General features: G+C 42.0%; 2 protein-coding genes across 2 annotated transcripts; one reads left to right on the forward strand and one right to left on the reverse strand.

Moving 5' to 3' along the window:
- Nucleotides 1-552: 552 nt before the first annotated feature.
- Nucleotides 553-4,516, reverse strand: LOC100382184 (uncharacterized). Its single transcript, NM_001174943.1, has 4 exons — nt 4,258-4,516; nt 1,580-1,721; nt 1,134-1,203; nt 553-987 (listed from the first exon to the last, which is right to left on the reverse strand). Exons 1-4 carry the CDS (start codon nt 4,488-4,490, stop codon nt 872-874), a joined length of 561 nt encoding a protein of 186 aa, NP_001168414.1. The 5' UTR covers nt 4,491-4,516; the 3' UTR covers nt 553-871.
- A 1,823-nt stretch (nt 4,517-6,339) lies between these two features.
- Nucleotides 6,340-15,901, forward strand: LOC100274871 (uncharacterized). The gene is made up of 11 exons (XM_034059575.1): nt 6,340-6,599; nt 12,358-12,847; nt 13,162-13,260; nt 13,770-13,870; nt 13,950-14,021; nt 14,177-14,267; nt 14,497-14,577; nt 15,004-15,066; nt 15,169-15,291; nt 15,369-15,407; nt 15,506-15,901. Exons 2-11 carry the CDS (start codon nt 12,533-12,535, stop codon nt 15,632-15,634), a joined length of 1,113 nt encoding a protein of 370 aa, XP_033915466.1. The 5' UTR covers nt 6,340-6,599; nt 12,358-12,532; the 3' UTR covers nt 15,635-15,901.
- Nucleotides 15,902-16,270: the final 369 nt, after the last annotated feature.

Here is a 16,270-nt window from a genome sequence, read left to right on the forward strand (position 1 = left end):
ATCCTTCTCTTTCTAACTTTTCTCCCTTTTTCAAATATCATGGAAGCGTGACTCTGGTAGGGATCTCTCTGGTACTCATTCCCTAATAAATGCATACAAAAACAGTTTTTTCCCTGGAGCCAAGAACCCGGAACCTTCTTAAACCAGGAGCTCGACCAAAAAACATGATAGCTTATACCAGCTTCTTCCAAAAATAGTCTCAAAGCTACGTTGCCATTTTGCTAAACCTCTTTTTTTTACAAAATGCTTCAATTTGACTAGAAAAGCATAACCATAGCTAAATTTATTGTAGGAGCCCGAACACTATACAGCTGGTGTTTGGTTTTACAAAATGCTTCAATTTTACAAAATCCCTTTATTTTATTTCTTTTTAGTCCATAAATTGCTGAATACAGAAAATAAAACTCTATTTTAGTTTTCGTATTTGATAATTTAGAAACTAAAATAGAATAAAATGAAGGAACTAAAAATTAGTCACTAGAAACTAAACATCCCCTATATCTGTGAAGCAAATAGTATAAACGCTTCGCAATGCATGAGCATGTATTACGTGATGAAAGACAGATCTTTATTAGATATTTAGATTACAGGCAAAACACACCATCACAAAATCTCACGACCAACAACCATGTCAAGCCAGAGAGATCTGCAATGAGCTCCGAAAACATACAGGATGCATCACTGGCATCTGGCAAGTTGCAAACGTGTCATATATATATACAAAGATCATTACTCCATTGCTAAACACTGGGTACAGTTGTAATACCGTGGGGGCAGAGATAGATGCTATAGTTCAAGCTATTAGCCTGCAAGACCATATACAGACAGTGGAAGAGAAGAAAAACTCTGCAATCCATGTACATGTGGAAAATCACGCGGTATCCTGAGTACCGCCCAAAGAATCCCTACCCACAGGGACCCAAGAAGGGAGCTGATCAAACAGATCGGTGCTTTGTGCAAACATGTAGAGGCAGAAGATGCATAGGGCTGGGGGCAGCAACAAAACAGAGGGTCATTAGCCACCATTCCTATTAGGGCTTAATTTCTCATATAGGAAAAAGTTTCAACAAAGCATATACACAACAAATGGAGAACAGGACATCAGGGGAAGAGTTAGCTTGCTGTGTTATTACCAGCATACGCAACGGCAGCGCCTGACACCACCCTTCCCAAAGCTGCTAGAAAATACAATGTAGAAACCACCTGCAACGTTGTAGATCAGTGTAACTGTGTAAGGCACATTAAGTAAGCATGAGGCACGACACGACTGAGGACCAATTTTTTTTTCTTTCCTACAAAATGGTTGTGGATCAGTGCAAGCCAGAGAACTTGAAGTTGGCAATTACCAGATCAATCAAAACCGCACTAAAAACAACATAATGAGCTTTGTTTCTTTTCTGTACTCCATTTTCATGCCACAGAACAGCTCGAGAAAAAACACGAACACACTAGTTAACACGCTTCAAATGCCAACAAGTTATAGGTTTAACAAGCATCAGAATATAATAGAATCTCAACATTTTTTCTTTTGTCTCAACCCTTAGGGACAACATATAAAGTCAAACTTTTGAGAGCCTACCTTGAAAAACAGCTTCTTGTCATGTCCAGTTGCAGCCACCCTTAATACAGACTCAGCAGCTCCTACTGTATTGGCTAAAGATGCAACTATGCTATTTGCCATCTCCTGAGAGATCTGCCATTCAAGAGGATCCACAGGCACCCTGCATGCAAAAAGTCATTAAAGACAAAATAAGGCACCACAATACCAATTTCCATCTGTATAAATCATAACCACAGATAGTTCGTAAGAAAGGTCTAACTAAAATGATGGCGGTTGTCATTGTTTAATTAACCACTGACTTTGCCAGTTCCCAACAGAACTACTTCATTCTGGAAAATAACAATAGCATACCATCCAGTATTATATGGTACAGTATAGCCCTATTTTCGAAAACAAGCCTACTGTTTTATTTACTAGCAATAATTGAGGATAAATCTTAAGTAGGAAAGTAGTTCCACTGTACCAGCAGGAAGAAAGTACCAACACTTCAAAAGTAAGTAATACGACATTTAATTTAATGGGAATACATCTAAGTTAAACTTAGCATTCAGCACAACCATTTGTTAGTAGAAGCACCCAAAGAAAGTGATTCAGGTCAGGTATTGGTGGGTAGTTGCCATATTCAAATTTTAAATCTAGCTGGTATGAAAATTCAAATATATTGGAAGTGATTTATTTACAATAGTTAATAACTGGTGCAGAAGTATTCCAATACTCTGAGTGGTAAAATTCTTGCCAGGGTATGCAAATGCAAGCAAGCTAATGCTGCCTTACACACTGATGTTTTTGGCATTATCACCACAATGAAGAAATTATGGAAATTTCTTATTTCAAAACTCAAGGAAAATCAATCAAATCCATTGGCTGATTCAGTTGAACCTTTTTTCCTTCTAATTTGCAAAATTGTATGTTTCACTTCGACCTTTTTAGTACTGTTAATGTGCTCTAGCATGTTCATTCTGATTTCAAGTATCATGATGTTGGTTTCTACATAACAAAGTTGGTTGTCAGCACCAAGTTTACTCTACAACAAGCAAAATGGTACATTTGATCAAATTTATACAAGAAATAGAGCAATCACAAGTATCTTACAAAAAGACAACATGTTCAACAAATAAGTGTTGCAGAAATACGTACGTTGTGTTTGATTTGTGGTCATACAAGAAGGGATCAAGTCCTTAATATATGTGATAGGCCAGGTGTAGCACCAATTAAAGAAAAGCTTATCCAACATTGGCTGAGATTATTTGGATGTCCAACGGAGACCTCTAAAGAGTAAAGACACAAGTGCATAGTGGGATCCTAAGACGAGATAGCAATAAGAAAGAAAGAGGAAGACCGAAACTGACATGGGAAGAGGCGGTTAAAGGAGACTTAAAAGGGTGAAACATACCAAAAGATTTAGCTTTGAGTAGGAGTGCATGGAAAACAACTATCCATGTGCCTGAACCTTGTCTTGTGGCTTCTTTTGGGTTTTTAACTTTAGCCTACCCCAACTTGCTTGAGATAAAAGGCTTTGTTGTTGTTGTATATCTATGGACCTTTTCCCAAAATATTTGATAATTGGGAATCGATAGTTAATTTGCTCCATTTAATTACCTATCCCTTTTAAGCCTTTCCCAGTTTTGAACAGCCTACTAGCCACCAGCAGAATATACTCCCACTAACCTATGTACTTCTACATGGACGAAGAAATCAACAATCCTACTCGAGCTAGATGCCATATAGCAGAAAGAAATGCCTAGAGGCCAGAGGGAGCAGCTCCAATATTACAAGTTTGTTTATTCCACACTAGATATAAGCTTCCTTCGAATATGTTCAGGAGCTTACTAGTGATCATTTTTTTCCCAGGGAATACAGTTAGAAGCACAAGCAGTAGTAAAAAAATACTGGTGCTGGCAGAGAAAGAGAAACCAATTAGTAACAGGAATAAATAGATATCAATTTGAAGTGTTCAGTTGGTAAAAAAAACTTGAGAAAGTTAATCAGATGAGTGCCGATGGATGTGATTGATAGTTGCAGAATTCTATTCAAGTCAGTTTGCAATCCCAAAGCAACAGGAAGCAATAGGTAGTATCCTTCAGAAGTGGTGCAGCCACACCAAGGGTTGGTCGAATGGGTTATTATCTTGGATGGATATGAAAATGCAAGCAACAAACTCCAGCCAAGCGTCTAAAGCCCATGGTGTTATTCTCATGTGCTTTATGTTTGTGTATTCTCTACCCAAGTAATACACATAACAAAAACAATTGTTACCGTTAAACTTACCAACAAAATAGAAATTCCGTACAGTATTATTCCAGTTCCACCACCAAGAAAATCGGGCACAGGAATTATACACATGTACATGGCCTACTTCATACCAGTAAGCATGTTCCCAAAAAGATCCCTGAAATTAAGGAAACATAGTTGAATAGCCCCCTTTGTTTTCCTACCTCCTTTCCGCTTTTTTGCAGTACGATCTACTAGCCATCAGCTACAACTACCAGCAGCATCTACCACTAGCCTGCTACTGTGAGACGACAAATCAAAGATTCCTGCTGGACAAACCATAGCACACCTCACAATCGTCACGATACAAGTTCACAAACAGCCAGCAAGCAGAATCGACAACAACAAAAGAAGACAGAATTGCATCGACTGAGATGCGGAGCTAGCAGAAGGAAGCGGAGGATAAAGGAAGGGGGGGTGCTCACGAGATGTGGAGGTGGCGGAAGAGGAGGCCGAGGATGGAGAGCGAGCAGAGGAGGACGAGGAGCACGTCTGCTGCAAGGGACACCGCGCTGGCTCGCCGTACCGCGCAGTGGTAGTAGACCAGCCCCCCACACACCGCGCCAACCGCCCACCGGCCGGCCCCTGTCCCCCCTCCGCCTCCGCCTCCGCTCCCCCTCGCCGCCGCGGAATCGCCGTCGACGCCGGTGGGGTCCATGGGCGCGTCTGGTGCCGTGCCCTGCTTCTTGGACCCCTCTTTCCCACCGTCCTCTTCTAGTCTTCTACTGGATGGGCCGGGCCAAGTCATCGTTAGGCTGTTAGGTTAAGCTTTTTTTAAGGAAATTTTCTAAGAATGTGGTTGGTAAGAGAATCTAACGGTACGTTTGGTTGGAGAGTCAATTAAAATAGAACGGTTCCATTCTAGTTTTTTATAATGGATTCGTTCTATTTTTTGTTTGACAAACATAAAACAGAGTCGCCCTATTTTTTTGTTTGGTTGAAGAGTAAAATAGGGCGGAGCCACTCCGTTCTTTGTTTGGTTGGAGAGACATATGAGTGTAGAGGAGAGAAAAGGAAGAAGAGCGCTCGCATCCGAGAGAGCCCTCGCATCCAATCATTTTGTTGGAGCGGGAGCACTCCAATTATTTATGGTAAATTTTCATATAAAACTTCACTCCTTTTTTGTTAGAAACCAAACATCCAAAAAAACTAGAATAGCGCCGCTCCATTCTTCTCCACTTCTCAACCAAACGCACCCTAAGTATCACGTGGGAACAAGATAAAAAGGGTCGTGTTTAGTTTAGGACGTAGAAAGTAACTGTTTCCTGTTTCCTCAACGGGTCATAATTTTATGTTCACGTTGATTTTAGATGGTTTTGATCAAAGCGATTTTTATAAAAAAAACGGGCGGGCTGACACGTCTACGACTACGGTATTTTTAGAAATTTCTTTAACCAGTTAGTACTTATTAGCTAACTAGCAGTCCAATATTCACTAATTTAAACTATATATATGTTCTTTTTTTTATCTAACTTGTGACTAGTCCTGGGCCGGTCCTGAGGGCGGGCAACCGGAGCGGCCGCACCGGGCCCCAAAATTCCAGGGGCCCCACCCAGCTATACATACAGTGTATATACGTCAGGGAGTGCAAGGGCGATTACTTGATGTTAATCCAAGAGCTTTATATATGCCATGTGCTTGTCATAGTCTTAATCTTACACTTTATGACATGGCTAAATCTTGTGAGAAAGTTGCTACGTTCTTTGGAATTGTGCAAGCTGAGAAGGCCTTTGAAGTTAACTATTTCTTAGTTGTTGTTGATATGGCAAACAGCTCACTGAAAAATAGATTTGAAGAACTCCAGACATTCAAGAGTATATTTGGGGTTTTATTAAGCTCGACAACATTGAAGTCGCTATGGAGATCTTTGAGTATATTCGGAAAATGGATTCGTATCCAAATATTTCAATCGCTTACCAGATATTATTTACTGTGCCTGTAACTGTTGCATCAGCTGAGAGAAGCTTTTCAAAGTTGAAATTGTTGAAGAACTATTTAAGGTCAACAATGTCTCAAGAACGGCTCAACGGATTGACCACTTTATGTATTAAGAAGAAATTATTGGACAAGGTTGATAGCAACACTATTATCAACGACTTCACATAAGAAATGTTAGAAGAAAATTTTGAGGTAATATGTAAACATATTTGAATTTATTTTGATATATTTGAGTTTTTTATCATATAAAAATTTGTCGATGTACTTAGAAGAAAGTAAAAATTATAGATGAAGCTTTAAAGGCCTCAATTTTTGGTTTCGTCCCGGGTCCCTGAAATCTCAGGACCGGCCCTGAGTCCTAGCTCACCCAGGCTGACACGTCTACGACCACGGTTTGTGAACAGAGCGGGAACCAAAGCAACAGAGAGTTGTCAACGTGCGCGCCGGCGCAGAATACGTCTACGAGAGTGAATCTACGGGCTACGGTGATTGAGGCTGCGGAACAAGTGCGTGCGTGTGTCTGTGTGTGTGGGGGGAAGAAAGAAGAGGGTCTCCTCCCCGTCTTCTCCGCCGAACGCAAAGCAGAGGCCACGCATGCAGAAAGAAAGAAAGAAACAAAGAAACACTTCTCCATTGCGGCAATTACCTGGTTCCCAGTCCCACGAACGCCCGCGCTCCTCCACCTCCACTCGCTCCCCCAGCCCCCCGTCCCCGCCGCGCGCACAGATCCTGCGCCGCTTCATCGCATCGCATGCGTTTCCCCCGGGTTCCCGGCCGGTGGTGGCTTCTCGGATCGCCGCACCTCGCCGGCTTTCCCCACCCGTAGCAGGTACGGACATTTCCCGTTTGTCGTGCGCCGTGGTTTTTTGCTTCGCGTCCATGGAGGGAGCCGGTGCCGGTCCGATGTGGTGGTGGGATTGCATTGCGCTGGACGAGACGATCGACCGCGTCCGCGTGTTGGTCTGGCTGGGCTCTTCGTTTCCGTGTTGCTCTGCCCGCTCTGCTCTGCTCCTGCGCCGCGTCCTCAGATCGCTGGGCGTGGAATGGAATCTGGGTGAATTGTGTTGGCCACATGCACGACGCTTCTTACTCTTGTCCCTTAATTTCGTAGCCACTTCGATCGAGTACCTGGGATCATAATAATAAAAATAATAATGGTTCCTTTTTGCTGGTAATAAAGTGCTTCATCGCGCTGCAAACATGCAAACTCAAAGACTTATGATCCGGCCTGCACTCGCTGCGTCGGCACGAGTGCCAGATCGATCGGCCTTCTCAGTCACGGCGTGGGCGACCTGGTTCTTGCTGCCACAGTCTTCAGCACGATGGGGGTAAGGAGGCCAACCGAGAACAGAGTGGGAGGCAATGGGATGACACGCGGAGCTGGTGGCCCCTTTTTGCAATGTTTTAGCTCGTTAGAGCGAGTATATAATAACAGACCATAAGTAAGCTAAATGCTGAGTGAGTTGGAAGGAAGAGAGAACGGGACTAAGAAGTAGGTCATACATTAATAATGAAGAGCTAACTATTATAGACATGAAAACCAAAAAAGAAACCTTGTTAGAGATACAAGTATACATTAATAACGAAGAGCTAATTATTATACAGGTGGACTAAGAAGTTCTAAAGATCCTTATAGATAGCAATCGACTATATATATCATCCTTGCTCCTCTTACACACCGTTTGGATGTAGATATTGGTGCACAGAAATCAGGAATTGGAAATTAGCTTCCCTAAATTTTATTATTTGGTTGCATACGGAAATTGAGATTTGGAACTAGAGAGCCAATTTCGTGGTATTGGACTGTGACTATAAACTCCCTTCCCCCAATACAGATCATCATCCCTCTGTATCACGTGGAATTAGGCCACCCAATTCCAAACTTCATTACAGTGACATCCAAGCAATAAAATTGGAATTGTATCTTCAACACCATAGTTGATTTGGTATTGAACTCGATTCAATTCTATATTCAATTCTATGCCCTCCAACATCGACAACATTAGGGAGCATGAGATTGGGCATTAACTTATATGAGAGCTTCCATGGCGGTGTCATCTATCGCTAATGCTCTTCCTCATGGTCATGGGGGTGCGTTAACCTCCGTATTCAGCGTGTGGATACAAGACCATATTCAAACATTGGTTCTCTGCTCCATCACTTAGGCTGACTGTAGCAGATTGAGTCAAATAGAGGATTTGCACTGTAGATTACACTATTTTACAGAGTGAAGTTTCAAATAAGAGATGAGATAGATGACAAGATATGATAGCTGTTGGAGATAGCCTTAGAGGGCACTGCTTTATTTGAATGATCTTGCTATGTTCTTCTCACTGACCGCCTTGGAACGTCTTGTGACGTTCTAGTCTATCATGTTATCACAAATGTCTCTCATGCTGAACATAAGCATAATGGGATCGAAAAAAACGGTGTTGACAGTCATCAATCCGTGAGATTGAGCACGAGCGCAATCACATTTGTTTTGTTCTGTGGCAAACAAAACTGATTGTTTATGTTTGTTCTTATAAAATTAATCTATGGGGCTTTTCTCGATGTAGTCACAACGACGACAAATTAGACCATGTACAATGTTAAGATGATTGTGCAATCCACGATGGGCTCACCAAAGGTCATGGAGGGAGTTCGTCGTGCCTTCGTCCGGTAGTAGTAGTCAATGACAGAGAGATCACCCTGAACAAAGTGGCGAAAGCTGGGGGCTCACCAAAGGTCATGGAGGGAGTTCGTCGTGCCTTCGTCCGGTAGTAGTAGTCAATGACAGAGAGATCACCCTGAACTAAGTGGCGAAAGCTGGGGTCAAGTTGAAGAGCTTGGGCTAAACAGTTGATGAGAAACTTAGCCTTAATGGCAATCCATACCTCACGAGCAGTGCCCCCACTCGCACACAACATCCGGATGCTCAATAGTGAGGGTGCCGAGGACCCATGACATCACCACATTGTCTATCCAGTGCTAGGAGGGGCAGTGAGGAGGTGGTGTCAGCAAAAAACGTGGTTGTTGAGGGCGTAATGTTGAAAAGTCAACAACATTTGCTATGCCAGCGGGAGTAGGGGGTCTAAGTTAGGTCAAGAACGACATAGACAAGGGAACAAATGTTTTAAACATCGACGGTCTAGACCAGTGGCAGACACAGGACCAAAAAAAATGGGGGTGCAAAAATCACATTACAAAATCAAGCGAGATGGTAAAAAACTATTGTTGCATGGTATTCAAGTTTCATATCTATCAACACCATACAAGTTCAAAGAAGAAAATTATATGAACAAAAGAAGCAAACATATTGCTAAGTTCTTCATGGCCGAATATCAAAGTAGTGCACACATTATCGAATGTCAATCTTTTCGAAAACATGTTTTTAAACCTATCCAAAACTTCAATTTTTGATATACATAATAGTAAATAAAACATTAGGTATAAAGGGCATAGAAATTGAGGGGGGCCATGACCCACTTTGCCCCCTCCCTTGCATCCACCCCTGGTCTAGACATGAAGGTTGGCGATGAAGGTTCGTGAGAGAAGCCATTTAGGTTGATGTTGTGGACGGTGACAAAGTCATCGTACTAATTACCCATAAAGTTGTCGCTAGCATATCGTACATATGGTCATACAAAATATTGTTTTATATTTAGATTATATAGTTAATAGAGTGAAATTTAAAATATAAGATGAGATGTCAAATAAGACAATAAGCCGTTGAAGAGCATAAGGTGGCACTCGACCTCATCAAGCTAGCGCTCGAGGGCAATATCTGCCTCCACCTACTCTTGCTCTCACGCATGAGTGGCGGCTTGCTCCCGCTGGCGAGCAATGAGGGATGCAGACCCTTAGGGCGTGTTTGTGATTCTGTACCGCTCGACCCGTTCAACATGATCAGGCCTGGCCTGCTTCTCCAGCTGCAACTCACCGTGTTTGTGTTCATATGCGAAATGAGCCCGGTTTGGCCTAGATGTTGTTTGCCACCCCCTCAGTCACCTGCCATCACGTGAAATTTTCATGGCTTGCACCACGAGCATACCACGAGCAGCCGAGCCCAAAAAAACGAACTCCAGCACCGTTTCCAGGGAGCTAGACGGAGCCGTCGCTTTTGCGCACACACGACCGTGCTCGTAAGCAGGCCAGACACGCAAACATGCCCAATTGCAGATCGGGAGCGCAGTCAGGCTGCTGGGCAGCGTCGCAAACACGCCCTAAAGCATCTGCGAGGATAGACCGGGAAGTAGCCACCTCGTCCTGAGCAAACTATAGGGGTCGATCGGTTGCATGGCTTTTGGCCGTCCAGGTCGGCGAGATGCAGGAAAGTATGATTGGTTGTTGCATGGAGTAGCCATTGGCCAGCTTAGGTGCAAAAGCGCTACGACCTCACCCAGGAAAGTACGTGATGCAAACTTTTTGGCGTTTCCCCGGAGCCTAGCCAGCGCGATGTGAGTGTGGGTCTGGGACCACCGTTCATACACAAAGCAGTTGTTGTTTAGCAGACAACCAATCATCAAACAAACTTTTTGGACGTGGAAGAGGCCTAGTGAGTGATGCTTGATTTCTTTAGTCACCCTTCTAAACTTTGGTCTCTAAAATTTTATTTAGGAAAGCTCATTTAGTTATACTGGTAGCTTAGGGACTAGAAGTAACTAAATGCTAGTAAGTTTACGAGTTAGGGCATGTTTGGATCCACTAGGCAAACAATTTTCTGGCAAATTTTAGCACTTGTACTCCGAACAGTCTGTCTAATAAGTTGGTTAATTGTTAGCCGAAGGGTTGAGAAATTGTTTGTCCATTAGCCATTTGATTTTGCTAATAGGTACTAAGGTCCCGTTTAATTAGAGGGACTAATGATTAGTCTCTGGTTTTTAGTCCTATTTAGTCTTTTTTTGTCAAACGAAAGGACTAAAATAGTGACTAATTAGCTTTAGTTTCTAGTCCCTCAAAGGGGTGCTAAAAGGGACTAAAGCACATTTTTTCCACCGGTTGCCCTCTTGCCACACAGTACAATGAGATGATGCCGCTCACATAATCAAGACAAGGGGCATTTCAGTCTTTGTATACTATAATTAATATGTTCAGAAGCTGTTTAGTCTCTATAACCAAACATGGTAAACACTAAACTTTAGTTCTAAGACTAATGGAAGCAAATGGTACCTAATATATCATGACAAAAGAAAAAAACATCTATCAGCCAAAACTCCAAACCTACCTAGGCTAGAGCATCTCCAAAAGCTTCCCAGAAGTCTCTGCTAAATTAAGTTTTTTCGGAAAAAACACAAAAACATGTCTCCAATAGTTCCTTAAAACGCTTCCAACTTTTTCATAGCCCTTAAAACTCCATCATTTATAGCTACAAATGAGGGTTTTTTGGGTTCCCAAAAACAATCTGCCGCTTTAAGGATTCTGTTGGAGAAAGGATTAAAAATATACTCCCACTAATTTTTTAAATACCCCTTAAAACTGATTTTTAGAAGTCATTTTTAGGGAGCTCTTGGAGATGCTGTAATTGTTGCTAGCTAGAAATTGCTAGCCACTAGCAAATAATTAGCGAAGATGGTCAAACAGGTCCTTGGTAAACAAACACCCCATTAGTCAAAGCAGCGATGTGGGCCCTGCTGCAGCAACGTGGACTCCTAGTGCTAGGCGCGGTCCAGAAGAAGCGAAATAGGATTATAGGAGGCCCATTGCATACTGGAGTTTGAAAAAAAAAGCTGCTGCCGCCGCGCCCCGGGGGAGGAAGCCCGCTGCCCGCGCCTGAGGGGAGAGTGCTGTGGAGTCTGAGGGCCGGGGCGGTAATGGAGCTGAAGCCAGCGTCCGAGATGTCCACGTCGTCCGACGGGATGAAGACCGGGGAGGCGGCAACGGGGGCTGTAGCGTGAAGCCGTGAACCCGGCACAGGGACCGCGCCCAGCGGCTGAAGGGCAGGAGCCGGTGGCGGGGCGGATGACGGCGGGGCCTCCTTGGGATGACGGCGGGGCCTCCTTGGGATGTCGACTCAGGAGGGGCGCTAGGGCCAGCCATGGCGGCGGCCGCCGGAGGAGGGAGGCGGCGGCCACAAGCCACAACTAACAGGCCCAGTAAACACATGCACAGTACAAATTCTAACGATTCTACTGTCATTATGTAGCATTGCCATCCTTTTATTTTAGTGCCAGAGGAGTTTTTGGCATGTGCACTTTAGAATCCTTGGCTTCTCAGATCATCTTAATCGATTACGGTGCACATATGTGTGTTTGGATATGTTTCGGAGTATACTAATGTTGGGTAATAAAGACTAGAAATATTTTATAAGCAAAAATACATACATATTAGAATGAAAATTGCCCCTTCGATATGTAATGTAAACAGTAATAGGATTCCAAAGATGAGCTTTTACCACTCGATTCTCTTGTGGTCTTAAATTATGTAGTGCAAATACGCAGAAGGCTTTCAGCATAAGCAACATAAGGTTGGGGATTGTTTTCTTTCTTGTAGATCAGAATAAATCCTCATTATCCAAAAATATCAGAACAAATCCTCATTAACTTGTTTCAATTATTTTGTTTCGAGAGCAGGTTTGACCAGTTCCCCTTCCCTCTGTTATTTTGCAGAAGCACTTATAGAAGCAGAAGGCAATTGTTTTTCCAATTTTCACGTTGCTGGAAGCTCCAGTAGGGTAGCATTTGCTTTAGTCAAGAGGAAAGCAATGAAGGCGAGGCACATCAATGTGAGTAGCCAAAGGGAATGAAGTGGTGGTATCAGGTGTGAAAACTGGGCTTCAGCGACATGAAGGGTACTGCAGTTCCTCGCACAAGAGCAAGTCCAAGAAGACGCATATGGATATCAGTTGTCGTAGTATTTGTCGCCATTACTGTGCTGTGGGCTTATCTCTACCCTCCCCAGGATTACACCTACCCTGTCAGGGACTGGTTTCCCTCGGAACCTACGCGGGAACTTACTGATGCAGAGACTGCTGCACGTGTTGTTTTCAGACAGATACTCTCCACGCCTCCTTTCATATCAAGGAACCCAAAGATTGCCTTTATGTTCCTGACCCCGGGCAAGCTTCCATTCGAAAAATTGTGGGAGTTGTTCTTTAAGGTATCCAATGTCACTTTCCCTTATGTGTATTCATGCATACCTAGCAATTAAGATGTGCAGCAATTAGTAGTTCGTAGGCTACATCTTTCTATCTTCCATTTCATGAAATGTGTTCTTCATTGGCCATTTTTTATTAAATGTGCTTAGATATAAGCTAGAATCAGGTTTTGTTATATTATTGGGTTTGTCCCTCGTATCAAACCACAAGTGTACTTTGTTTTGAACCTAATTTTCTATTTACTTTCCTTATGGCACCGTCTGAACAAAAAAAAAAAACCAAGGGATACATCTTACTCCATTTGTGATCTCTCTAGGGTCATGATGGGAGATACACTATATATGTGCATGCTTCACGGGAGAAGCACGAACATGTCAGTCCCATATTTATTGGTCGAGACATACACAGTGAGAAGGTAATGCTATTAAGGATGAAGCCATGCTGAACATTTAAAACATGTGTATTTATAAGATCATAAATCAGAGATTTGTTTTGATTTACTACTATTTCTTATATGTCTGACATTTTTTTTTCTGCTCTACTTTTTTGGGAAAATGCATTCTAGCTTATTAGACTTTCCAGCGATACATTATTTTTACTTAGCCCTTGTTCTTATCTAGGTATGCATATTGAAACGCTTAAAAGTGCTCGATGTGCGGTGTATAGGAATAAAGGCACAGATTGCACCTTCAGAAGATATGCACATTTATGCTGAAACATTATGGTGACCACGGTTCCAAAATTATATAAAAAACAACTTGATGCACATATAACATGCATGCATATTTGAGCTGGAAGTAGAACTGATCTAGAAGTTTGGTTTCTAATATTATTTGTATTCATACAACTTCAGATAATTTGATTTGATAGTTTTGGTTCTGTCTAAGAAGTATTAGGATTCTGATATTGGCAAATTTCTAGCAGGTAGGGTGGGGTATGATTACAATGGTTGATGCAGAGAGGAGGCTGTTGGCAAAAGCTCTAGAAGATATAGACAACCAGCATTTTGTATTGCTTTCAGACAGGTGATCCCCATTTTCGAAAATACTTTCTAGCATGACGAACTCTCTCACCACGTAACCATTGCTCGTACAATGAATGCAGCTGCGTTCCTCTTCACAATTTTGACTATGTGTACGACTTTCTCATGGGATCAAGACACAGTTTTCTGGACTGGTGAGACAATGCTGTCTGAACTATGTTGCATTCATTCATTCATATCGTTAAGCCTTAGCCTAGAGCATTGCATAGATCTTCAATGCCTTAGTTCTTTATATACAACTGCCACATTTTTTTTCAGCCATTCACATTCTTGTGTATTTATTGGATAGTTTTCACGACCCTGGGCCACATGGAGTTTACAGATACTCAAAGAATATGTTACCTGAGGTTCGAGAGTCGGAGTTCAGGAAAGGTTCTCAGGTGACCTTAATATTGCCTCTTTCAAGTTCACAGATTGTGGATGTTAAGTATTCAGTGGGCTAGTAGGCTAGAAAGCATTGTTAACCAATAAGTATCCTCTTTTTGTCGCAGATAATCTACTTTATTTTAAATTTAAAGATTTATTTCCCCAAATGCATTGAATTTTTGAGGTTTGTATGGACTCCAAATACTGAAATGTCTCTACAATACCATTCCTTGAACATCGCAGTGGTTCTCAATGAAGCGACAACATGCAATGGTGGTGATTGCAGACAGTCTTTATTACTCAAAATTCAGGCTTTACTGCAGGGTAATCAAATCTAAACTTTCATGGCCTTCCGCCCATATACTGTATACTGTAGTACTAGCAAATTACAATTCTGGTGTCGTGTTGTAGTCAAAGATTACACTGCATTCTTTCTTTAAGTTCACTCCTCTGTAGTTCTGTCAACTGATTTACTGTTTCTTTCAAAATTCTAGATCCTCTACTATACTACTACTGCTATTCGTGCATGTGGTCTGCTAGTTTAGTATCTTTGGATTGGTACATGCCATTCTCATATAACATTTTCCCATCTGTTTATTGCCCTTGTGAAGACCACTCTATTAGTCTCTTCTAAACCAGCGAAAATGGCTCGAAATAAGGAACTCGGCTTGTTGATCTCATTCTGTTATGTTGATTGCACTACTTTGCTGAACAATTTGTGTCTTTGGTTGTGCTTTGTGTCCTTTCCAGCCCGGAATGGAAGAAGGTCGCAATTGCTATGCAGATGAGCATTATCTGCCGACCCTATTCCACGTTAGTAGTGACCGCACAGTGCCATTTTATATTTTAAAAGAATCTGGTTGTCAAATATGTCTTCTAGGTACTGATGTCAAGGCTCTCATATGTATTGAACAGATGATGGACCCTGCTGGCATTGCAAACTGGTCAGTCACCTACGTTGACTGGTCTGAAGGAAAGTGGCATCCCAGATCTTTTCGTGCTAAGGATGTCACTTATGAACGCCTGAAGAATATGACTGTATGTTTACCTTTATTTTGTCATTTTAACATGATAAATATGATCCTTTTATGCCTCTAACTTCCGTTTTGCTGCAGTCGATTGATGTGAGCTACCACATCACCAGTGATGACAAGGTCTGCGTGTAGTAGTTGTGTGTCTGCTTTGATGTCAACTTTAACTGTTGGGAGAAACACTGGACGTGCTATGCTTATGTTCTTGTTGTTGTCTGCAGAAAGATCTATTGCAGAGGCCTTGCATGTGGAATGGACTGAAGAGACCATGCTACTTGTTTGCAAGGAAATTTTACCCTGAAGCATTAGACAATCTTGTGAACTTATTCTCAAACTACACAATTTTCTGAGTTCTACAGCTGGAAGCATAAACATTTTTGGAAGCATTGGTGTTCATGTTAATTCTTTGTAGATTGCTGGAGGGGCAGATATATTGACACTAACTCAGTATATGCATGATAGTGAACAAGTATTAGACAACTGTGTCACCGATAAACTGTTTTAGGATTATATTATTTTATATAGGTTTTCAGTGTTACTCTTTTTTTTTGTGTCTCCTGGCAATAGCTAATTATGTCAAAACTGTCATTTATACCACCTTTTCCATTAATCATTCCTCAAAAGAATGTGTAAATAGATTCCTATGTGTGGTCCATGATGCAGATGCTCTTCACTGAATGTCACACCCGGTTTTGGGGGCAAAACCGAATGCTAGCATATGTGTGACAGGATCTATTTTCCACACATATGTTGATGTCACAAGTGTAATATATCAAAAGACAATGCAATAAAGGCGTAAAGAAAGTATAATAACTTTATTACATCATTCAGACATAAAAGTCTTAACTAGTTTCATCATCAAAGTACAACAAAAATATCAGGTGCAATCTCCCACAGGAAGATGACCGGAGCGTCGCTAGACTCAATACTCATCAACATCCTCGTCAAAGTCTTCCTCATCACCTTCTGATCAAAATATTAGTAAG

Source organism: Zea mays, chromosome 10 (assembly GCF_902167145.1).
Source record: "Zea mays cultivar B73 chromosome 10, Zm-B73-REFERENCE-NAM-5.0, whole genome shotgun sequence".
Taxonomy (NCBI): Eukaryota; Viridiplantae; Streptophyta; class Magnoliopsida; order Poales; family Poaceae; genus Zea; species Zea mays.